Consider the following 25030-nt stretch of genomic DNA (forward strand, 5'->3'; position numbering starts at 1 on the left):
ATTAAAAATTTTTAGCGTGAAGTAAATCATAAAATGAAAGATATGTTGCCATTTTTTCTCGAATATGAACAAAAAGAAAAAAAAAAGGCTTTTTGTTTTGAAGGCCTTTCCTGCAAATTGGGGGAATTTTAAATGTTTACTTTTTGGTTATTTTTCCGCGAAATTTTACTGTTTTTTTCTTTTTTTGTTCAAACCTGATTGTTGAACACGCGTCACTTGACATAACTTTTATTTTCGAGGTAGATCTTGCAAAGCCGGGCTACGCAGCTAGTTATACAAATAAATTTCGCACAGCTAGACCAATGGAGCAATTTATAATACATTGGTACTAGATCTTAAAAAGAACCCTCAGAAACTTATAAGTGCAGCCAAATGGAGAGAATCTCAGTCTATAAAAAGAAAAAGTGTATTTCCTCGATCCCTCCTGTTCCTCCTTTTAGTATAAAATGACCAGTACGTGTTTTTCGGCAAAAGTGAAACATCGATTCGGAGAAAACGAATTCAATTAACTCGACCTCCCTCCTGTAAATGGTGATGCATTGCACAGCACGTACTCAATTCCCTACTAGTGGGGATTAGGGAGAAAGGAAAGACGCGAATTTCCCTCTTTCTTTATCCCTAATTTCTCAGGGAAGTGGGTCTTCGGGACATTTATGCTGTGTGGGAATGAGGAATCCCTGGAAATATCTGCTCAGTTTATTTAGCTGATAACGATGGGAAAAATGGAGGGGTGTACCACAACTATATACTGTTAAAAAACTTCGAACTGTTGCAAGATAGATTACTCGCAGCAATTAGGAACATCAGTTGCCCATTATTTTCCATAAACGTTTCTGAATGGGATCGTTTCTAAAAATTTAAAAATATTTTTTTCTGAAAGAGCATGCTTAAAAACATAGGATCTGACCATTTTTTAATAATTTATTTCAGTTAATTATTTTTAAAAAATTACTTAAATTGGTGCTTTTTCATTGTTTACGCTTCTGCCGATGACATCACAAATGATGAAAAGGCCATTCAGTGCTGCCATTCACATAGCAAAATATTTAATTCGCATCTTTACTCACGTGTATTCGCAACGATATGGTTGATAGCAAGCGTAGAGCGCAATTTTAATTCGCCTCTTGATTATCATAACGTGGAAACGCAGTAGAAAGATGCGCCAAAGAGCATTATTTGTGACGTCACCACGTCTTGTTTGAAAAATCGGACACTTAAAAAAAGTAACTAAAAAATAACTGTTGGGAAAATGAAAGAATTTTCTGGGTCCATGTCTTTTTTTTTTTTTTTGCTTATTCTATCAATTTTAGTGACAAAAAGCACGACTTTTGACTGAAGGAAACAACCTCATTCGCAACTCCAATAAACTATAGGGGGCGCTGCAGCCACTGTCTAATGGCGGATGAAAAAGGTAAAACAAACAAATGCCGTAAATTAAACTTGCTTTGACGCTCAGTGAATGACAGTAATTTTTCATCGTGCTTGTGGGAAGCTTTATTTTCTATTCTTCTGAAATTACATAGCACTACAAACTGTCTGAAGCCTGTAATTTAGCCCAAAGGAAGCACGTGGAATGGAATGTTTTACCTTTTTCTTTAGTATTGTTAATCACCACAAGATAGCGTATTCGAGCTCTGGAGTTGCGAATTGTTTTTACAGTGTAATTACATATTGGTTCCTCTTATTGAAAAATATAAAATTTAAAAGTTAAACTTTAAAATTTCGTAAATAAAGGGCACATACATACATAAAAATGTCACACCAGAAAAATTGGATTAAGCAATACATTTAGAAAATAGAATTCTGAAGAAAAATTTCGATGCGATCTTTACACATCTTTTATTAGAAAATTAAAAATTCAAACTTTTCTTTTAGAGCAAATGAAATGTTCAAACACTTTTGAATTTAAATTATATTGGCGAGATACAACATTTCGTTTTGCTCTTCTTTTTTTTTCATGATACAAGACTGCTCAAAATCTATTCTAACTGCCTACGGAAACGAAAAGAAATTGCCATAAAAATGTAAATGGCGCAGATGAAAAGGGACCGTTAAAGTTTATGGCATTAGAAAAATTATCTTGGAAAAATAAATGGTCATAGTAAATTGGTTTAACATTATTACCTTCAGTAAACTAGTCATGTTAACCGGTAAGTATATAGTAAAATGGTTTATTGGCATTTTGCTAATAAAAGTAAATGAGCATTTACGGTTGTTATGTACCGAAAAGGTACAGACTTTCAATGTAACTTTAAGCAATAATTTCTTTATTTTTAACTGTGCTGCACTCATGCCTTAAAAGGTTTATGGCATTTGCTGGTATGAAACAGAAGAAACATTCTCAAATCATTGTATAGTTACTGTAAAAGCACTTATTTTCGACAGGCAGTAATTTTTGTGACTTTCGCGAGCCCACCGTAATAGCAAAAATTTGTCTCACGAAGTATTTTTTGAGGCGATTTTTTTTTAACTTTCGGCTCTGTTCATATAAAATTCGCGAAATCACAGATGTGTTCATTTTCGCGAAAGTTACGAATCGCAAAAATGAATGTTTTTACGGTATTCAAAATAAAGAAATGATAATTATTAAATCCACTTATAATTTATTATTAGCGTAGCGTAAAGCTACTCTCAAAGGGGAGCGAAATAATCCAGATCTGTTCCGATATGACTTCCACATTTTCGATAAACTCAAAAAATTTCACCAATTTCAAGCGGATGATGAAGTCAATGGATGAGGACCAAATTAGTTCTAACAGCAACCAAAAGATTTCAGCTATCATTACGTGGCTGGTGTCCCAACGAGATAAATATGTAAACGCCTACGGACAATACTTTTGAGTTTTACCCGATAACTGCGGTGAAATTGCCTCTGACTCGTTATTTATTGATTGCTCGTACAGCGTAAAAAAAATTCCGAAACGTTACTGGTTATTTCTGTGGAGCATTTCCGGATTTCACAGTTTTTCACCTTTTTCCCCGTAAAATCAAATATCTTTGCAAAAAAGTTTCCTGAATTGCTACATGCAGATTTTTTATTGGTGTAAAAAATATTTTTAGCTACCAGTTTAAAAATTGAATGAGCGCGTTTATTCAGTGTATCAGATTAAGCTCGTATACGGCCTGTCCAAATAGATTAATCCCTCAGTGGGAACGAATAAGTCATTGATTAGCTGACAAGACAGATGTTTGGTTCTTGCTTGCAATTCTCGCATAGCTTTGGCGTTATTGCGCTAATGTTTCTGAAGCTTTGGTGAATCAGCAAAGTTCTGATCGATTACGTTAAACTTACTTACTTTTTCTGGAAGATTTCAGAGACATGGCTGGCTTTAACTGGCAAGAAGGGAGATTTCCCAACTCTTCAGACAGTTTTAAGGAAGTAAAATGGAAAATTTTGGTGAAATTTGTGGAAAAAGGTTTTTGCGAATAAAATACAGTGGCCGTCGCCTTTAAGAATCATCTTTGTTCTAAAAAGTTTTGATTCCATAAAAGGGCTGATTCAATAAAGCAGCTAATTCACTAAAGCTGGATTTTGTTCTGTTTTTGACAATTTGATTCATTAAAGCAGTTGATTCAATTAACCCCTAATTCAATTAACCAGCTTCCACTGTACTTCCTTTATTATGTAAAAGGAAGTAGAAAGGAGATCTATGCTAACCATTTACAAGACGGTAATGAAATTTCAATGTTTTAGATTTCACTACCTGACATGATTCTTTTTTGTGCAACAGAATGTTTTTTTTTTTTTTTTTTGAACTTTTGATCAATGTACCCGATAGGGTTCATTTCAATGAAGAGAATGTTTGATGATTTTTTATGTATTGAGTCGTGAAATGTTTTCTTTGTATTTAATTTTGAATACATTAATTACGCATGAACAACATGATATAATAGTTTGGAATGCTGCGTGTCAGCTTATTAAGGGGGGAAACCAGTTTAGGAGGCAGAAATTTTAGTGTTTTTCGTGATTTTTTCAGGAGGAAAGAAATAATCAGAATTTATTCAAAACTGAAGAATGTTTTACTCATATTTTGAAGTACACTTTGTAATTTTTCAAGTCATTTCTTCCAGAAATAGAAGAGTTAGGAGCTGATGTCCATGGAGCTGTCGCCATCAGAGCTTGTTGCTGGAGTGCATTCCTGAAGAGTACTAAGTTTTATCTGTAATCATTACATTTTTTTTCTATCGTTAACAGCATATTTAAAAAGAAATGGAATTTTAGAACCCGTCTAAACTTGTTCCCCCCCCCCCCTAAATGCGATGAAGCAATGAAAAAAAGAACAAAATAAACAATATTTTCTGCAGAAAAACATTTCTCCAAAACACTCTCGGTTTCTGGTATGGATTTTTGATTTAATGTGAGTGAAAAATAAGGTTCTCTTTTTTTCTCTGCTCAGAATCACAAAAGAAAACATAACCTTAGGAAAAAGGTAATAAAAAGTTTAAAGATATCGTGGAGTTTTATCGGATTACAAGATTGAAGACGACTTGCAAGAAAGATTTCGAGAAACTAGAGAACAAATTTTTTTAAATTGTTTCGTATTCGATATTTGTTTTTCTGAAAAAATTTACTTTTATATTATTTCAGAAGAAATTTTCCCCGTTTTCTCTAGCATTCTGTTTAGAATATTTTCAGAAGAATATTTTCCAGATACAGTTTTACACAAGAATTGTTATTTTTTAGCCTTAAAACTATATTTCTATGACATATTTTTTTTAATAATGTTGAAAATTTACGAACTTTTTGTAATTTATAGTTATTTTTGCTTACGTGAGTTAATTAAAAATATAAGGGTCATTCTCACAGAAACGGCCATTTTCATGCACTATAAAAAAATTTCGAAACGTTACTGATTATTTCCGTTGAACGTTGCGGGTTTTCACCTATTTCCCCGTTAAATCAAGTATCTTTGCAAAAAGGTTTCCTGATTTGCTTCAAGTTGCACGAATGCAGACTCCTTACTGGTTTGAAAAATATTTTTAGCTACTAATTTAAAGATTAACTGAGTGCATGTATTAAGTGTATCGTCTTTAATTTGTTAGCGGCCTGAGCAGGTTGACTAAATTCCCAATTAGAGCGGAGAGGTCTCTGGATAGCAGCAGCTTTGCAGGCAAGAGATATGCTTGATCTTGCTTGCAATTCTGCCTCAGCGCTTTGGCAGTGGCGTAGCTGTGACGGTCTGACTCGGGCGACACTTTTTGGGGGGCAGAAATTTCACACTTTTGATGCGGAAAAATTTAGCACGTTTTCCCACTAAGGAAATCTATGACTGGATCTATTACTGGAGGCAAAAAAGAGAAAAAAGGTCTTCGAATTGTAAGGTTTTAGTACGACTATGATAATAAAGTTACTCTGATAGAAAACATGTGTTTTTCTTGTGGACATCTCAGCACTATTGTTTGTTTGTTCTCTTCCTTCGTCTGAAGTTACAGCCTGAGGGAGGTGGTAGTGAAAAGTCAAGGGACCATGTTTTTTATTTCTTTTCGCTGTTAAGGTTAACTATTACGGAAGAAACAATAAATTTCATAACCTTTCGTTATATGATGAAGCTACCACTTGATTTTAAGTAAGTTCCTAAGAAATCACCGTACTTAAAAAAAAAAATTAAATAAATAAATAAAAATAAATAAAAAATAAAAACTTTTTTTTTAAAGGAAAGTGACACCAAGAGTGAAAGGAGAGAGGTCTCAAATGGTGGGCGATTTCTTGCTCATTTTCAGGATAGCATTATCTGTTTCAACAATTGCTTTGATTGGTTATTGACTACAAAATTTTTACTAAAACAGAATACATTTTATGTTCATTTCATTAAAAAAAAAAAAAAAAAAACACAACTCGAATAATAAAATTGCTTGTACTACTGTAATTTATCAACTAATCCCGTTATACAATGAGTTTCACATTTAGTCATTCATTTTAAGGAAAGGTTTTTAATTAGTAAAGTGATCTCTAGGCAAAACCTTTCACATTCCGACCTCTATTACTGAAAAAGAGAATCATCCAAATTTGGTAATATAGCAGTACCGGATGGGGGGGGGGGGGTCTTGCTCGTACCTTGGGTGGCAAATTCTGAGTTTGTCAACATTTGGTGAGTCGCTCAAGCACGGATCCAAAAGGGAGTTATCTTTTTCTATCTTTTTCTCAAAAGGAAAACTCAATTTGAGAAACCAAATTGACCCTAAATTTGCGTTTCTAAAACTTTAAATTAGGAAAATTTTCTCGAACTTTACGCTTCTTCCTACTTTTACAAAGCTTAAAATGGATTTTCAGGACTTATTTTGAAATTTTTTTTTTGGAGGAGAACCACTTACCATCCCTTCTTTCCTTAATTTGGTCAAATATAGCCTAAAACAGTGTTTAGGGGGCTCCATTTTCAACTCTCCCTCTTTTTCGTTGTCTAAAGTGTGTCAAAGATAGCTTTAAGATACGTTTTGAGGCCGGATAATTTTGTTCCACCGAAGACAGCTTAAAATTGGGCTGTTAAAACCTGAATAAATGTCACATTTTTCGAAAAGAGCAACCAAATCATCCTATCCCTTAATGTCACCAAACAGCCATAAGTGCAGTTTTAGGCCTTTAGTCTCGAAACATTTCAGAGGGATAACGCCCACCCCATCTCTTCACATATCATCTTTTAGACTAACATTGATTATTGAGTTTTCATAACTTCAATACCAACAAACTCCTGAGGGCGGTCAAGCTCTGACCCTTCCTGTATAGGGGAGCATTGCCGTCAATGAACCATATAACAGTTTTGGATTTTTTTAGAAAAGAAATCCAACTCAAATTTCACGTTAAATACAGGAACAATTTTCTCAGTATATTACACTTTTTATAATAATAATCACTTTCGTGATAAATGTTTACAATAAAGAATGAAAATTAAAAAATAATATTTTAGCATGTGGTCCATTCATGGCAATCGGTTGCTATGGATGGACCATCGAGTTTCCATCGATGGATCACATTCTAAAATTAAAATATCAATACGTTATTTACAAATATTTATAATAAGCGGTCAATAAACAGACCAAATAACAATAAGTTATAGAAAAAGAGCTTTATTTTCTAAAATGTTTTATTTTCGGATAAGAGGAACATTAAAAAAAAAAAAAAACCAGTACTAACACAACACACAGCTGTTGTTATCACACCTCATTCACCACTTGGTATTTACCCGACCTGTGCAACACCGTTCTTAACTAATATCTTTGCAACCTGTTTTAAACTGTTAGGAGTTTTCTTAGATCTATTTTGAAAATTTTCGCTCGACGCAAGATCATACTTGCTTTCTAGAATGACAAAGGACTTATTAACCATTTTATTACTAAAACCAGAAGCTTAAGTCTCAAACTACCAGAGACTATGGTACTAACATACTTTCTGTCTTAATTAAATCTGTGGGACATGTTATTTTTCTCAGCCTCTTGAAAAGCCAATTCCCCCAATTTTTCGGAAGTAATTCCAAAAACGTCTTCTCTGGTTCCAAAATATGATTCACATTATATTTCCATTTTGGAGGGCTTTTCTCCTAAATTTCTAATAAGAGACTAAGGAAACAACACACCGGTTTTTACATTCCATGCGACTGTTTAAAGTTGCTTCCAGGACTCTATATTGTCAGCAGGCTTTGTTAAGGTCCATACCACCTTTTCTATAAGCTACTGTAGCACGTTACATGCTCTCACTTGTCCACTGGCCACATTTTACTAATTTTTGCATTTTTCTAGAACAGCAAAAGTATTTGAAACTGTATAATTAAGTTTTAAAAATCAATTTTATAAAAAAAATTTGAGGTGAAATTATAATAAAGTAAGAGTTTTCATGAATTACTGAGAAACTTTTTCTCATTATTGTCATATTTATTTTTAAAATATTGAGCAATTTTCAAAGGTAATTGAGCTGAAGTTACAAGAATATTTGCGATTTTCCATGAATGAACCACTTTGTCAGGTGGTCCATTCGTGAAAACACATAGCGGTCCAACGATAGCAACTGCGTCATTTTGAATATCCTTATAGGTGTTACTGCTGTGATGAAACATGAAGTATGGGGAATTTTACTTGAAAAGACACTTTTTTAAGTCAATGTTCGCTTTTGTTGAACAGTGATTTTCAAAGCATGTTATAACTAAATGAAAATCTTAATGATCAGTAATATCATGGTAAAAATCTTATATGACCGATTAACAACAGACGATGTAATTTTAGTTACTTGACGACTCTGCAGTAGACTGTTTTCAGACAAAGGAAGGTACCAAAACTGATTACGCGTCTGCAAACTCTAGTATGGGAAATATCTTCGCGGTCTAGTCATAGAACCGGTTGATTGACGGCAACCTTCCCGTAATATTTAATAGTATATTATACTAGCATTCCCGTACCCGGCATTGCTCGGGTAATGGAATTAGCAGGGGTTAACAGTGCTTGGTGCACCTAGTTTCGAAAATCCCCTATAATAATTACTTATTACCTATAATTTTTTCTAATTTGGGGAGGATCCCGGGGCCCCTGGACTCCTTACATATATGCCTTTGTCCTTAACCAATCTTTAACTGTTATTAACGGTCCTTTTAAAGTATTGATTATTTTTGCAAACACAGGCCATACACATTTTATTGATATAACAATGTTTAAGCAAGAACTTCTTTGTATACAACATTTTTAGTTATTTTTTTCTGGTGCTAAAATTATTAAGCTGCTTGATGAACTGACTTTGGAGCAAGCTACATAACATTGGCCGTGTGAAAAAAAGTCTTCTCTTAAATCGGTCCCTGCTACTTTTAATGTCTGTCCTTGTGACTTATTAATGGTTATTGCAAAGCAAACTTTAACAGGAAACTGCACTCTTCTAAATTCAAAAGGATAGTCCGCCTGTGATGTCCTTAAAAACTACGTTTCTAGTTTTGAAAAAATGAAAGCAATAGACAGAAACATTATGATTTGACTTGAGAAAAGCCTCGAAGAACCACGTGAGAAACAAAAACAATATCAAATTTATAGTTCGCTATCGACCAAAAGTTGAGATGAAATACTGAATAATGATTTGAATGGAGGAAAGCCTTCGAAAATAAGGGATTTGAATTCAATGACAGGTTTTAATTTCGCAGAAATTAAGAGGTTTTAATTAATTTATCCCGAACTAATTGAGATTTCGAAAAATCCTTTCTTAGTGGTTACTTTCGTAATCATGCGGACATGCCTGCCAAATTTCAAGTCTGAAGCTTCAGCGGTTTCGGCTGTGCGTTGATATATATATATATATGTATATATATATATATATATATATATATATATATATCTATATATATAAAAATCTCGTGTCACGATGTTTGTTCGGGGTAAACTCTGAAACTACTGAGCCGATTTTTATCAAATTTCATAAGTTTCTGTAATCTGGTCCAACTTAAAAGATAGGGTGGCTTTTATAATTTTTTATTGGAAATAAAATGTTTATTATGTATTAGTAGTGTGTGTTAATTGTTTGGTTCTTTAAATTCTAAATAGATGGCGCTGTAAGTTAATTCATCCTCAAAAGTTGTATTCTTAAGTTAATTAAAATTTACAAATAATGCTATGTCACGGATATTCATGGTTATCAACAATATCGCCGGAGAAAGGGGGAGTATTAAGGGTACACTTTTCAATGTAAATGTCAAATTCTACAAATCAAGTTGAAATTGATAAGCAGCGGGAAGTTCCATTCTCACCACTGCTTTTAAAAACGTATGAGTCTCATATAAATGTCGATTTTTGCAATTCCGTGAGGTCAACAAAATACTTTGTCAAGTACGTTTTTAATGGTTCTTATTAGGTCGCAGTAGAGGTACGAGAAATTAACGTTATAACGCAATGAGTAGACATAAAAACAGCAACGAAGCTATCTGGCTTCCCCATGTACGAAAGAGACCCATCTGTACAGCATCTTACAATACATCTTGAAAACGGTCAACGAATATATTTTTCCGAAGATATTTTCAACGAAAAGCACTTGAATCACCAAAAACAACAATGATTTTTTTTTACACTGTCTAAAACCTAATGTGTTTGGCCCGATTCTCAAAAATAAAATTATTTACCAATGTTCCACGCTATTTTATACGCACCGTAAAAAATCCCAAAATGTCACTGATTTTTTCCGTGGAACATGTTGGGATTTCACAGGTCATCAACAATTTTATTGGGAAATGAAGTATCTTCGTCAAAAAGTTTCCTGAATTGCTACAAACGCCATGAATGCAGACTTCTCACTGTTCCGAAAAATATTTTAGCTCCCAGTTTAAAGATTAAGTGAGAGCATTTATTAAATGTATCGGCTTCAAGTCAATTACGTTCCGTTTGCAATGACTAAAAGCTCCCAGAGGGAGTGAATGAGCCTTTGGACTCCGTAGCGTTGCAAGAATCGCATGCGAGCTAGACCTAGGATACTTAAATACAAGTACGTTTCGCCATGCTTGCGATATTATTGGTGGAGCTTAATTGAAAGTAGAGATGTGTCAAGCTTTTGTATTAAACTTACTTAAGATTTTCTCTGAAGGTCCAGCGGCCCGACGGGCTTTTAGCCAGGGAGATAACTGAATGCTTCAAAAAGGTTCCCGGATAATATAAGGAAGGTTAATGAATTTTAGTGAAGAACTGACTTCACTACTGTCGTCGTGGTCCGTCCAGATTGAAGTAACTCCCAATGGGAGGAAGTGAGTCTCTGGATTCCGTAACTTTCCAAGAGTAACAAGCAAGTGGAATACTTTGCGCATGCTTGCAAGTTTATCTTAGCTGTGGCCATGGTAGCGAAAATGCATTTGGTACTTTCTTGGTGAGTCGAAAAATGTGCCAAGCTATTATTTTTAATCTTACTTCGGTTCTCTCTAAAGGTTTCAGAGAAATGATTGTCTCGAGTCGGAGAGGTTTCGGAATTCTTAGGAAAGACTTCAGGATAATTTTAGGAAGGTTTCTCACTTTTAGTGGGATACGTTACTGTCAGAAATTGCGCGTATTCGATGCCCATTATTTTTCAAGACGTTTCTTAATTGTTTTTACAGTGTTGAATAAAATCAAAAAAAAAAAAAAAATCATTCATGCCAAGCAAACAAAGAACACAACATTCATCAATCTCGGGCATAATGAAAAATTAAAGTCTAGACATTGGGATCAAAACTCCATCTATAACAAAACTGTGCAGCCAAAACAAAGAGAATGTTGTTTTTGCTTTTGTTTTCCTTAAACATTCCCTAACAGACGAAAATATTTGCAAACCCTTAATTGTCGATTATTTAAAACATATCACGATGCATTTCACGAATTGTAATTATTGGTAGAACACAATCATTCGGAATTGCATTTTCTAATGCAGGTTTTGCATAACGAGAAAGAGTATTCGTCAACGGTTTAACATAATTTTGACGACGTAATATCCAATACAATTATCATTTCTGTGGGGAAGCTACATAAATTTTATGCTTGAAGATGTACTCCATAGGGTTAAACAAACACACCGATGTTCAAATCAAGATTTTACACCCAAGATGTATAATGAAGCTTTAGTGTTAATTGAAGATTTATGCATTTCAGTTTCAAATTTGTTGTTTAGTCATTATGGGGTGATATCGCGTGATTGATTGGTTAGTGTTGACTTAGTTAACACTGATTTACAACGAGAAAAAACAGTGCAACAACGCTGTCTTAGCTACAATTATTGTGAATAATGAGCCATTACTGAAAGCTGAAAAAAAAATATAATTAGATTGTGTTGACCGTTGATGCTGAACAAGGCTATACAGTTGTCAATAAAACAAAGCAGCAAACATTCCAACTGAATTTTTAAATTCTCTGGATATACCAGGAATGCTACTAGCTGGTTTCCTGTTGAAAATTGTTTCACCAATTATTCTTTTTCACAACCCCACCTACATTATGCAACGGTACCCGTTTCTTCATCAAAATTTCAACAATTTTGACGGAAAAGTTTAAAGGAGAAATTTTTGTGTTGCAAGTAATCCATTTATAGCATCATAATTTTCAAACACATTTCGAAGGCTTCAATTTCCGATTTGTTTAGCTTTTGAAGAGACCATACATAGATCTCAAAACCAAATAATGTCTACTTTCGGTTTGGACTTGAAACATACATTTTTCTCTCATGGGCAACTACAGGGTGTCCTGAAAAAGACTGTTTTCAAAAATTCATAACAATAAAATGGTTAATGATAAAAAGATAACTTTTGCAGAAAATTCATGTGATGGGCCGCAAGTTTAATCCCGCTAAGTTCCAAAATTTAGTTCAAGAATTTTCCAGTAGATGGCGCAGCAGATGTAAGACCGTGAATCAAAGAAAGACAGAAAATTACATTATAGTTTTTTGAAAAATAATTTTAATAAATAAAATTTCGCAACAATATTTTCAAAATGCCTGCCACAGGCTGCAACCACATGTCGTAATTGGAGGAAAAATCGGTGAATTCAAATCATTATTTTTAGACTTAGAGGCTTACTATCTGCATCGCCATCTATTGAAAAACTTTTGAACTAAACATTAGAGCTCTGGTGGGACGAAACTTACGGCCCATCACATGAATTTTCTGCAAAAATTATTTTTTTTTATCATTAACCATTTTCCTGTTATAAATTTTTGAAAACATACAGACTTTTTCAGGACACCCTTTATCTATTGCCTACTCTTGATTGGGAAAGTCATCATACCTATTCGTGTTAGCAAAAGACAAATAATAGAAACAATGGATTGAAGTCAATGTTATCTACCTCATTTATAAAATTTCATTTTTATATGATTTTAATTTAGTTAATGTATTTTGAAAAAATGTTGTTTATTACAAACTATAGGGAAATCTGAGATGAATAAAATGTAGCGTACATTCTAAAAGTTTATGTTGGTTTACGCTAATTTTCTACATTCCGATATTTTACAATCAGTTTCGATATTTACTATCACTTTCAAGTTATTTTGCTTTTATTTTTGATTGAAGTCATACTTGCAAAATTTACTAAGCGTAGGTATAGTGCTTTTACCATTGAAAATTTAGTTAATACTTGCTAAAGTGAATAAGTACTTAATTCAGCCTAACACAGCATTGTCAATCTCATATGTTTTAAAATTGGGTATAATATCTTAAGCTTTACTAAAAATATTAATTAGATTCTATCAAAATATTGAGCAAAATAATATTTTAATCTAACTATTTCTCGCCACAGCAACGCGTGGCTGGGTCAGCTAGTATATATATATATATATATATATATATATATATATATATATATATATATATATATATATATATATATATATATATGATATCTCAGGACATTGATTTTTATATATTAAGATAAACACTAGCCCAAAACCAAAAAATTTCTTCCTTTCATTTTAAGTTCATCACGGCTTAAAATTTAGTTATCGTTCCTTTTTTTTCAATGCCCCTCTCTCCTTCCAAAGAGGAAAAAAAAAAAACGTTAGCAGGTGTTAAATAAGCTTATTGTAAAATTTGTAACAGTGGTTAAAAATTCTTAAACATAAAGAGAGTTAATTATTTAACTATAGTACATGAGCAAATAAACTTTTGAGAAAAACCACAGACAGTTAAGAGTACTAAGCACAAAATAACGTTAAGAGATTAGTATAAAATATTATTGCCTTCATTTTTAAAAATGATTTTCTTTTCTGATCTTTTATTTCCTTTTATTCTGACAGGTAAAATCCTCTAGGATCAGTTAAATTTTTTTTCACTTACTAAAGCCGGGCTAGCGCCTGAGAATTCCTGCTTTAACTGCCCGTATAGAAAGAAGATTTTTTTTTTTAAAATAAATATTCGGTTCTAACATGTGATCACCTCAAAACATTAAAAATAATGTATTGATTATAAAAGGTATTCTAATGACACTCGAAATCCAAATTCATCCCATTTTTATCAGATAAAATAAACTTAAGACAGTAAAATGCACTTCTTATATTTCGTTTTTAGCTTTGGAACACTGATAAGACACAATATTGATACAGAAAATAACGATTTTACTTGCAACACCTAACGGCCGCCATATCACTAAATATACTGATAACAAATCAAAAGATCTCTTCGAAATTCTTTTTTATTTTTTGCAGCTAATGTGCATGTTTCCTTTTCTTTATTTTTTATATATCATCTGGGTTTATTCAACAATAATTCTGACTAGTTCAAAGTTTTATTGATTCGGCCATTTATTTTGAGTAAAAGCAGATGTTGGTTTACATGATCATCCGCTTTCAAACTAAACATAATTTCCATTGTCATTTTATCTTTCATCTACAGGGATTACACCTTTATGAATGACAATGCTTATCCATAGCAAAAATATTGTATACAAGTATGTATTGTTATGTGTGTCACTTCAAATGCCAATAACGCGAAAAACAGGCAGGTGCTTTAACTCATTTTATATGTAGTAAAAACCATTTTTGTAAAAAGTAAACTTTTGTGAGACTGTGGTAATGCGTGAGTACGTCAAATAAAAAAGTTATTGTTTACTATGAGAGGTGTGCAGTCTTATTTTTGCTAAAACAGAAAGATCAAAAGTATTCATGCATAAAATTTGCTGTAAGGTTTCTACGACTAGTTTAAAAATTTATTATGGAGAAGACCAACTGTGCATTTTATTGTGAATAAAGACTCAAAAATTTGCGAATTTTCAAAATTGTGAAGTGCATAACAAAATATTTTGAAACGTTCAAGATTGTAAAGAAGAACTTGATTTTTTTTTCAAATGTTTAGGATTGTGAAGAACGACTCACTATTACTTCGAATGACCAAGATGTTGAAGCAAGATTTAAAAGTTCTTCGAATATTCAAGATCATGGTGTACAACTCAAATTCTTTTTGAATGTTCAAAACTCGTAATATTCGAATTTTTTTGGAATATTCAAGATTTTGGCAGGGATGGAAATCCCACTCTAAATGTAACGGATATGGCCTACGGAATTTTAAGAAAGTTAGGAAGTACTATTTGTTTAATAGTAATCTAAAAAGAATGCAAAATGTATATTATTTATTCTCTGCAAGAGCTGTAAAAAAATCCGGATACTCTAATAATATTCTAAACAGAAAGCATTTAGTTCCTCCTGCAATTTAATGTCTTCTATGAAATGCCGCCTAAATGTATTTGGAACCTTCGAAAGTGCGAACTGAATTTGCGTTACAATAGTTTGAGCTAAACAGTTCATCATGATGAAATTAAATTTACAAACTGTGGCATTTTTAGTGTTAAACTTTTTTCCAGTTTCCGGTGACAATTTATGTCCTGCTCATAAACAATGTGAATGTCTAGACATGAATGGAAGAATATCTGTTAAATGTACCACGTTGAACAACATGACCGTACTGCACGATATCATTCAAAAGAAATTTCATGAAAAACCTTTCTATCAAGTCAAAATTTTAAACTGTTCTGCAGACACATTTACCACGGATATTTTAAGTAATTCAAATATTCAAGCTCTTATTTTTGAATGTCCTTTTAAAAGCATGGAAAATGACTCTTTAAAGTACATAGATTCCTTGACAATCTTCGACTCCATGTACTTTAAGTACACGGAAATACCTGTTGCTGTTCAACAACTAAGCGAAGTAAGGTTCCTCAAACTGAGAGAAGGGAAATTGAAGAAACTTGGTACGGAATTGATGAATATGCCTTTCCTGAGTAGATTAACTTTGAAGAATAATGAGATTGAAAATGTGTCTTACAATGCCTTTTGGAACAACCCAAATCTTAAAGTTATAATATTGTCTTTTAACAAGATATCGTGGCTTCATCCTGACACGTTCATCAAATGCAAAAATATTGATTTGATACACCTTCAGAATAACAGACTTCGTTCAGCGCTTGGCTTGTTCAGGAATGAATTTTTAAAGGTATTTCTTTTTTAATGTATATTGTGTTTTTATTCATTTATTTTTCTTGTTCTTGTTTTTGCTGCTACAAAAGTATGTCTGAAATTATTTGTATAATAATCCAAGCAATAACAGAACTCTCAAAATCCATGTTTCTCGTTTAGTTCTGGATGAACTTCGCTTTCATTTCAAAATTAACAAAACTAACAGAATGGAAATGTTTTGAAGAACAATGAAATGTTCATGTAAAAGAAGCAGTTGAAGTATTTGTACAAAGAAATGAGTAAAAATATGACGATGTGTATATATGTACAAATAAAAGCATTAAAAAAGAGTTAAAAAAAACTCTGCAAACAGATGTTTCGGGGTGATAAAAAGAAACCCCTTCTTCAGTGTATTAAAAAGAGCGATGGGACAATCAAGTCCGACAGCGGACAAGTGAAGAAGAAAAAAATAAGACATAGATGAGTAAATAGACTGAAAGTGGCCGAAAGAAAATTTAACTCAAATACGCAACGCAATTTACATAAAGTTATCATTACGCACCACCTTAAAAAAAAAAAAAAAAAAATTCAAATCCGCATTACAAATACAAGAGGAAAATCTTGCTCTCCGTAGAAAAAAGAATTTAACTCAATTCAGTATGGGTACATAAAAACCGTTTTTTCCCCCTGAAAAAAATGTTTTTTTTTTCGGGGTTTAAAATAGTTTTTAACCGAAATAAACCCAGTTTATTTCGTTTAAACACTATTTATAAGAAGATTAATTTTTTTAATGAATGTTGCGAAGATTTTATAAATTTCCACCTTTAAAAATAAAATTTAAAAAAAAAATTAAAATCCGCATTACAAATACAAGAGGAAAATCTTGCTCTCCGTAGAAAAAAGAATTTAACTCAAATCAGTATGGGTACATAAAAACCGTTTTCTTCCCCTGAAAAAAATGTTTTTTTTTTCGGGGTTTAAAATAGTTTTTAACCGAAATAAATCCAGTTTATTTCGTTTAAACACTATTTATAAGAAGATTAATTTTTTTACTGAATGTTGCGAAGATTTTATGAATTAATTGTTTCATTCATTTTATAACCCCGAAACAGCTGCTTGCAGAGTATTTTAACCCTTTTTAAATGTTTTTATTTGTACATATATACACGTCGTCATATTTTTACTCATTGAAATGTTCTCTTGAAGAATCAAGAAGAGGGGAATTTTAAAACAATTAGCCATTTTTAATAAGAAAAAAAATGTAACTCTTCATTCTCCACGGGGGAAGTAAATAAAGGTTATAAAATAAAACTAGCTGTAAAAGTACGGTGATGCCTGTGCTAAGAATTTGAAGGATTTCCCATGAATAAGTGAAAATTCTCCCTCTCAAAGCACACCATTAAAAAAAAAAAGTACAAGTTTGTTTGAAATTTAAAATATTTCTCCTAATAAATAAAAAACAGTAAATTACGTTGACATTTAGTTCAAAATATCAAATAATCCACCAATGCCATTGCTTATTACCTATCTCGCCAAGTGACTAAGCTACTGAAATGGAGCCGATGAGCAAGCGAAGCGAACTCCAATGAATTAGCAATTCGATATCAATGAAAACGTTTCACCCTTTCTCCCCTACAAAAAGAATTTAACTCAAATACACAACGCCACAACGCAATTTACATATAATTATCATTACGCTTCACTTCGAAAAAAATGATTTAAATTAAAATCCGGATTACAAATACAAAAGGAAAAATCTTGCTCCCCGTAGAAAAAAGAACTTAACTCCAAATCAGAATTGGTACATAACACTTTTTTTTCCCCCACTTTAAACCAGTTTTTTTTTTTTTTAACCGATTTTTTTTTGTTTAAACATTGTTTGTAAGAAGAGCAATTTTTTAATGAATGTTGTAAAGATTTTATGAATTAATTGTTAATGAATCTTTATTAATTATATTTGTGCCTGATTTTTTCATAGTTAATGAACAAATTAAGAATGAAATCTAATTTCATTTCTTCACACGTAGGGGAACAGTGTTTAAAAATCTTTAACTATTAAACAAATTTGGGCCTTGGCATAAAAAATAAATGAAATAATTTACTGTGATATTTTAGGCTTTACTAATTGTAAACAATGAAGAATAAAATCTTGTTAATTGATTTCCTCATGTTTATAGCTTTCTAAGATAAATAAATAAATAAAAGTAAAATTGAAATCATTTTCTGGTTTCTACTTTCAGAACATAAACTTAAGAAAAAATGGTCTCCAGACCATAAATGGATTATTTGAAAATTATACGATGATAGAAAAAATTGATTTCGGAGAAAATAAAAACTTGGATGAGTTGACGGAAAATACGTTTTCCAGTAACACCCGCTTCGTTCAAGAACTTTATTTGGACAGATGTCATCTGTTGATATTGCCATCTGAACTTCTGAAGCCACTTGCAGCACTGGTCACAGTCGACATTAGCTATAATACCTTAGTAACAGTTCCAGAAGGGTTTTTCCATAATCTACGATATTTAAAACAAGTTTACTTGCAAGGAAATAAAATACAGCACCTGCAGAATATTTTCTATGGTAATATCCAACTGCAACAACTAGACCTGTTCTACAACAAGATATCATCTCTAAAAGGCACATTTCATAACATCACCTCAGTAGAAAAAATAGGCCTGTACCACAACCTTCTAAGAAGTATTAACCAGAATGATTTCTCTTCTTGCACAAAACTTCGATCGTTGTCCTTAAGACGCAATTATATATCTATAATTAGCAGTAGTACCTTTTCAAATCTAAAAGAACTGGTGTATCTTTCTTTAGCCAGCAACAATTTGGTAGTCCTCAACCACTCTATCCAGAATCTACCACAGTTGAAATCATTGGATCTCGTAAGCAACGATTTAGTTGAGATAGACGAACATGAAATGAAGAACTTGCCTCAACTTAAGTACTTGAATTTACGAAATAACAAACTAAAAACAGTAAATGGTGCTTTCAGAGACATTTATAGTTTAATTTCTTTAAAGATGAGTGTAAATAAATTAAGGACATTGTCAAGAAGAACTTTTTCACAGGATTTTAATGTGAAGCAGCTTGTTTTAACAGGTAAGCATTTTTACAATGTATTTTTTCTCAGTTTACAATAGTTTGATTTTTAACAGTTTGCATGAAATAAAACCCTTCTTTTAACCAGAGTTTAGCTGAATTCTGCATCCGTAAACTATTGTTAGAAACAATTCCACATTTTTTTCATTATGTGCTCTAATGCGCATAATTCATCTTAGATTTTATTGATGTAGAGATTAAATTCTATAATAATATCCTCATATATATACTAGCGAATGATCGAGTAACGCTAAAGACGCCATCAACCTTGAAACTCGCTCTAGGACATGATAATTTGGCTGTATTTTTTTGGTAATGTTTGACATGCAGAGAAATGCTTTATTTTGACGAGGCTGAACTGAATCCGATAACTTAACTGTTTTACTGGTAAGACAGTCATTTTAGAAGAATGACGAAACAAAAAAGGGGTCAACTACTAACGCTAACTACTGGAGTTTAGGGTTAATCCACTGGAGTTAGGTTTAAATTTTTAACTATTAAAATATCACCAAACAGGCAATTGCTTCGTTCAAATGTTGAAGCAATTTTCCTCGTCATACCTTGACGGGCGATTTTCTAGTTTCTAGTCATAACAACAAACGTTTAATGATATTAAAAATTTAAATATTTTTAAAATGTTCAGTTAAATTATGAAGTTATTTATGAACTAACCCAAAATAACTTATTTGCATTATGGTCATTCCATGATAAATCAGTAAATTCGGTTTAACTAATACACTGTAAAAACGATTCAGAAACGTTTCTGGAAAATAATGGGCAGCTGATGTGCCCAATTTCTGCCAGTAACATATCTTGCAAATTCCAGGAACGTTTTCCGCTAAAATTCAGTAACCTTCCTGATATTATCCTGGAATCTTCCTGAAAAATTCAGAAAACGTCCCGTTAATTGCCAGTCGCATCTTTGGAAAATTAGAGTAAACTTTGGAAAGTATAATATAACAGCTTGGCATCTTCCCGATTCATCAAGGAAGTTCCAAGAGCATTACTGCAAACATGGCCAAAGCTAAGCCAAAATTGCAAATTAGTAGCGGTAATTTTACTCACCTGCAATTATTGCAAAGCTGCGTAGTCCATACCTATTTGCTCACGTTGGGAACTTATTTAGCATGGCCGGGCCGCAATTGATTTGAAGACAACTCACATTATAAATACGCTCAGTTAATATTTAAACCGGGAGCTAAAAATATTTTTCACAACAGTGAAAAGTCTGCATTCGGACAACTTGTAGCAATTCAGAAAACTTTTTGACAATGATACTTGATTTTTCCAGGAAGTGGATAAAAAACATTAAATTCTCGAAACGTTACACGGAAATACCCAGTAATGTTTCGGAATTTTTTTACAGTGTATAACTGTCTTGTATATTTTTTTTCCTGTGTGGTTTTACTTCTATTTTTTGCCTCGAAATCGGAGTAACTTTGGCAGAAATTGACTCACAATGAGCCATCTTCAATTTCAACCAAATATTATGCACAAGTGCGTCTAACAAGAAACCCGACTCAAGTGTGGAATCACCGATTGGAATAGAACATTGCACATCGATAGAACACTTAAAAATATTAAACTCGTGTGTTTTTTTTTTTTAATTTTCAACATACACTTTTAACGGGGAGAAATTTACCCGTAAATATTGGATGGTTGGAATATTAGAGGGTGCAATATGTTCTTTTATTTTAAACTAGCTGCATTGTCCGGCTTTGCACGGTCTATCTCGAGACGCATGTTCAACAATCAGGCTTCAATTAGAGGAAAAAAATACTGTAAAATTTCCCGTCAAAATAATAATTCCTAATGAAAGAAAGTGGCAAATCAAAAATTCCTGAATAAATTAAACGCAACCCTCCATAAATACAACTGAAATCCTCTATTATCTTCTGCTAGCAGTACAAAAAAGAAAAAAAAAAGGAAAAAAGATAAATCGCCAAATGACAATCAAAAGGGGAAATTTTTACCTCAAAACAAAAACAAAATTTCATTTTGTCATAGTCTAGAAAAAAAAGTGGCAACCTTCCGAATGGTTTTTAAAAGGCTAATTTAAAATGAGATCGCGCAAACGTTGAAAATGCTGTTCCATTAGGCTTAAAATTGCTTGTAACTGTTCTTCTGGAGATTTTACAGCCTTGTTTTTTTTTTTTTTTGAAATTCGAAGGAAGTAGATTTTTCGCGGGCTTTCGAATGGCGCTAAAATCGAACTGATCGGATAACTATTACGGGTTGAGAGAGCCATTTAATGCCATTTTCGGGCCCTAAAGTTAAAATTCGAACGGTTCGGTACTTTTTTGGCGTTTTAACCCCTCCCCTCCTCCCCATGCGTTCCTTCTCGGGTGCCCGAGAACCTCCCTGCCCCACGTAAACTGTGGAATCGTTTAGGGAACATACACACACACACACACACACACATATATATATATATATATATATATATATATATATATATATATATATATATATATATATATATATATATATATATATATATATGTGTGTGTGTGTGTGTGTGTGTGTGTGTGTGTGTATGTTCCCTAAACGATTACAAAAATTCAATAATGATTGAAAATTTAAAAAACTAAACAAACTAAAGTGGACAAGTTTCAGGATTTTTCTAAAAATATTATTTGTAGGGCAAACCATCTAGTGGCGGATACAAGAGGAGGGTTATGGGGTCACGAGCCCTCCCCCTGAAACCGTAAACAATAATATCCGTCCACATTTTGTTCAAACAGTTTTTGAATAAAATGCAAACAATTTCAGTAATCTTTTATATTCATCAATTATTTTTAAAAGTAAATATTAGAAATACTATTTCTTTTCACTGTTTATGAAATTAATCAATAACGTCTATGTTTTTCTAAGTGCCTTATTCCTGGCCGAATTAGTGCTTTTCATTGACACCACAGCAGTTTCTGAAATATTTTGCACTCAGAATTTGAGGTTCGTTCATGGGGAGGGGTGAGGCGATCTTTAGCATGACCCCCCTCCCCAAATGGTAGTCTGTATTCGCCCCTGAAACCATCCCTCGCAATCTTACCCCGCTCCGCGGCTTCGCGGATAGTTGCCTATAAGCAATTCCAGGTGTTTCAACTCATTATGATTAAATTTCTGTCAAAATTATTCCATTTCCGAGGCAAAAAGTTAGAGTACACCTTCCCACACTGTAAAAAAAATCCGAAACGTTACTGGTTATTTCCGTGGGAAGTTTCGGGATTTCACAAGTTTTCACCTATTACCCATAAAATCAAGTATCTTCGCAAAAAAGTTTCCTGAATTGCTACAAGTTGCACGAATGTAGACTTTTCTCTGTTGTGAAAAATATTTTTAGCTACCAGTTTAAAGATTGAATGAGCATGTTTATTGAGTGTATCGGCTTATGCAACATTCACACTGCATCCGCTTATCCGTCACCGACGTATGCTTTTCTCCCTAAGACCAGTTTTCGCCCGGCGTTGCCATGACAGCAAGCTGTATTGTACGGGACGAAAAGCCAGATATCTGACGTCCGTAGAGTTGGGCGCGCTCTCTCTATTGGGTGAGAGACTGACATGTGTCTTTTTCACGTTCGCAAAGTATGAATGCTTCTCCCTTTTCGGAAAACGTTACTCTGTCCGCTTTACGTGGCGAACGTGATGTGCGGACGCTGTTTGAATCACGCTTTTGCAACATTCAAACAGCGTCCGCATATCACGTTCGCCACGTCAAGCGGACACACTCACGTTTTCCGAACAGGTGGAAGCATTCATGCATTCGAACGCGCTTAAAGCACATGTCGATACTCTCACCCAATAGCGAGAAAGCGCTCATCTCGTGGAGACCAATGAAATGCGACTCCCAACTCTACGGACGTCAGAGCCGTCAGATATCTGGCTTCTAGGCACGTTGACGGGTCCCGCACAATACGGCTTGTTGTCATGGCAACGCCGGTCGAAAACTGGTTTTAGGGAGAAAAGTATACGTCTGTGACGGACGTGCGGACGCAATGTGAATGTAGCATTTAAGTTCGTATACGGCCCGTCCAGATCTACAAAGTTCCTACTGATAGCGAAAAAGGCACTGGATAGCTGCAGTTTTGAAAGGCAGCAGGCGAGGCCGAGAGATGTGCTTGGTTCTAACTTGCAGCTCTCGCATAGCTTTGGCCGTGGTGCATCTATGCTTTTTTTGGGTTGTAACTTGCAATTGTCGCTTAGTTTTGGCCGTGGTTGATATAATGCTTCTAAAGGTTTCTTGGTAAATCAGGAAGGTTCCCGAGACATTACTGGCTTTAACAGGGTGATTTCTAAATCCTTCTGAAAGTTTTAAGGTTAATTTCAGAAAGGTTACTAACTTTTAGCTTAAAACGTTCCTAGTTTTCCAAAATATGTGTTAGTGCCAGAAATTGGGCACATCAGCTGCCTATTATTTTCCAGGAACGTTTTTGAATCGTTTTTACAGTACAGCAAAATATGTAAGAGAGTTAAACAAGTTACATCTAGTTTAAATTCTAGTTTACAAAGTTACCCCGGTTGAGTGTACTTCTTTTATGTTTCCAATTAGCCAATAAATGGATCTGCGACTGTCGTCTGTCATGGCTTAGGGACTGGATAATTGAACGAAACTCATCCACTCAGTCATCAATGCTGACGTGCTCATTTCCTTTGAGATATCGTGGCAAAATGTTAAGGGATTTATCAGATCAAGACCTCATTTCGTGGCCAGATGACTGTCCAGATGATTGTGAATGCACTTGCGTCTCTGATGACGACGAGTTTCACGTTAAAGTAGACTGCTCTGGACGGGGACTACAAAAAGTAAGCTTTTCTGTGTTATACTGTCTGCACCATTGACCTGCAACTCTTAACTCTTACACTCCGCAGGTTTCCACTTTACTACATCCCCTATTGAGCCTTATAAAATACAATGAAAAAAATTTGTTGCAGAAAATAACACACTTACAGAAAATCAGGGTTCGATTTAGGAGTTCTGAAACATTTGGCATTATTATTCATCTGAGAAGAACAAAAAATTACTTCTTGAAAGTTAATTATTTTGTGCAATGTATTTGGATATTTGGCAGTATTTATTGCTTTTCCAGTTAAACCTTAATGTTTTCAAATGGTTTATAAGCCATAGCTGAGTTTTAGTACAGATTTGTAAGTATTTCTCTCGTGACTTGAACAAGAAATTAAAAACAACCAAAAATATTTTTTGAAAATAAACTTAAAAAAAATAAATAAATAAATAAATAAATCAGGGGTTCAAAAAAAAAAAAAAAACTAGGCTTTAAATACAGACGGATACCTTGATTCCTTCTCATTTTATCAAGTCACCCAGAAGTCCTGAGCAATGTGACGAAGATCCATCAGTTTCGTTCAATCCTCTGTGGCAGAAGGGACTGCTGGGCAATGTGTAGTTCTTTGAGATTTTCGGTTTGAACTAAACTAGTTACGATTAAAAATTTATTAAATCATAAAATTAAGTTACTGCTCTTAAGCCAACCTTGTTATACCATCAAAGACAGAAGCTTCGTTCTTGTTAGAGACTCATCATTCTGGGAAAGCCAACAACCGAGCTGGAAGCAGATGTCATCTCAGGGCCGTATACAAGGGGGGCGGATTCTCAGAGTTCAATCCCCCACCCCAAAAAATTCGGTTTGACATTTAAACATTCGTTTATATTTAAAAATTTCCAAAAAATATTGTTCCAAAATTCAAATGTCTTTCATATGTAGAATAATTGCATAAAACTCTTTTAGTGAGTCAAGGCTGGTTTTCAATAATGTACTACCTTCCGCAAAGCTCCGTGTGAAAGTTTTTAAACCCTCCCCGAAATTATTTTCTGGTTACGGCCCTGTGTCATCTCATTGAAGCTGAGAGTGCTAGCGAACTGGAAGCTGAAGTAAATTTAGTTCACCATCAAGAATCTGTAAAATGATGCGTTTTAACTCGTAAATTGCTGACAAAATATTCATATTTAGTAGTTCAGAATGCTAAATGTAATTAATCTAGTACAAGTTTGTTGTTACGCTCAGTTCATTGGCGTAAACTAGGGGAAGCAAAGGGGGGAAAGTGC

The 25030-nt window shown here is 33.5% G+C and overlaps 2 protein-coding genes across 6 annotated transcripts in view; both read left to right on the forward strand.

Moving 5' to 3' along the window:
* LOC129228172 (TGF-beta-activated kinase 1 and MAP3K7-binding protein 2-like) overlaps positions 1–25030 on the forward strand; it is a 303446-nt gene that overhangs the window by 217192 nt on the left and 61224 nt on the right. The gene's annotated exons all lie outside the window — the stretch shown is intronic.
* LOC129228347 (protein toll-like) overlaps positions 23635–25030 on the forward strand; it is a 40620-nt gene continuing 39224 nt past the window's right edge. Inside the window, exon 1 of the mRNA XM_054863025.1 lies at positions 23635–23769. Coding sequence (XP_054719000.1) covers positions 23635–23769 — 135 coding nt within the window. The remainder of the gene's footprint in view (positions 23770–25030) is intronic.

The sequence above is a fragment of the Uloborus diversus genome, chromosome 8 (assembly GCF_026930045.1).
Source record: "Uloborus diversus isolate 005 chromosome 8, Udiv.v.3.1, whole genome shotgun sequence".
Taxonomy (NCBI): Eukaryota; Metazoa; Arthropoda; class Arachnida; order Araneae; family Uloboridae; genus Uloborus; species Uloborus diversus.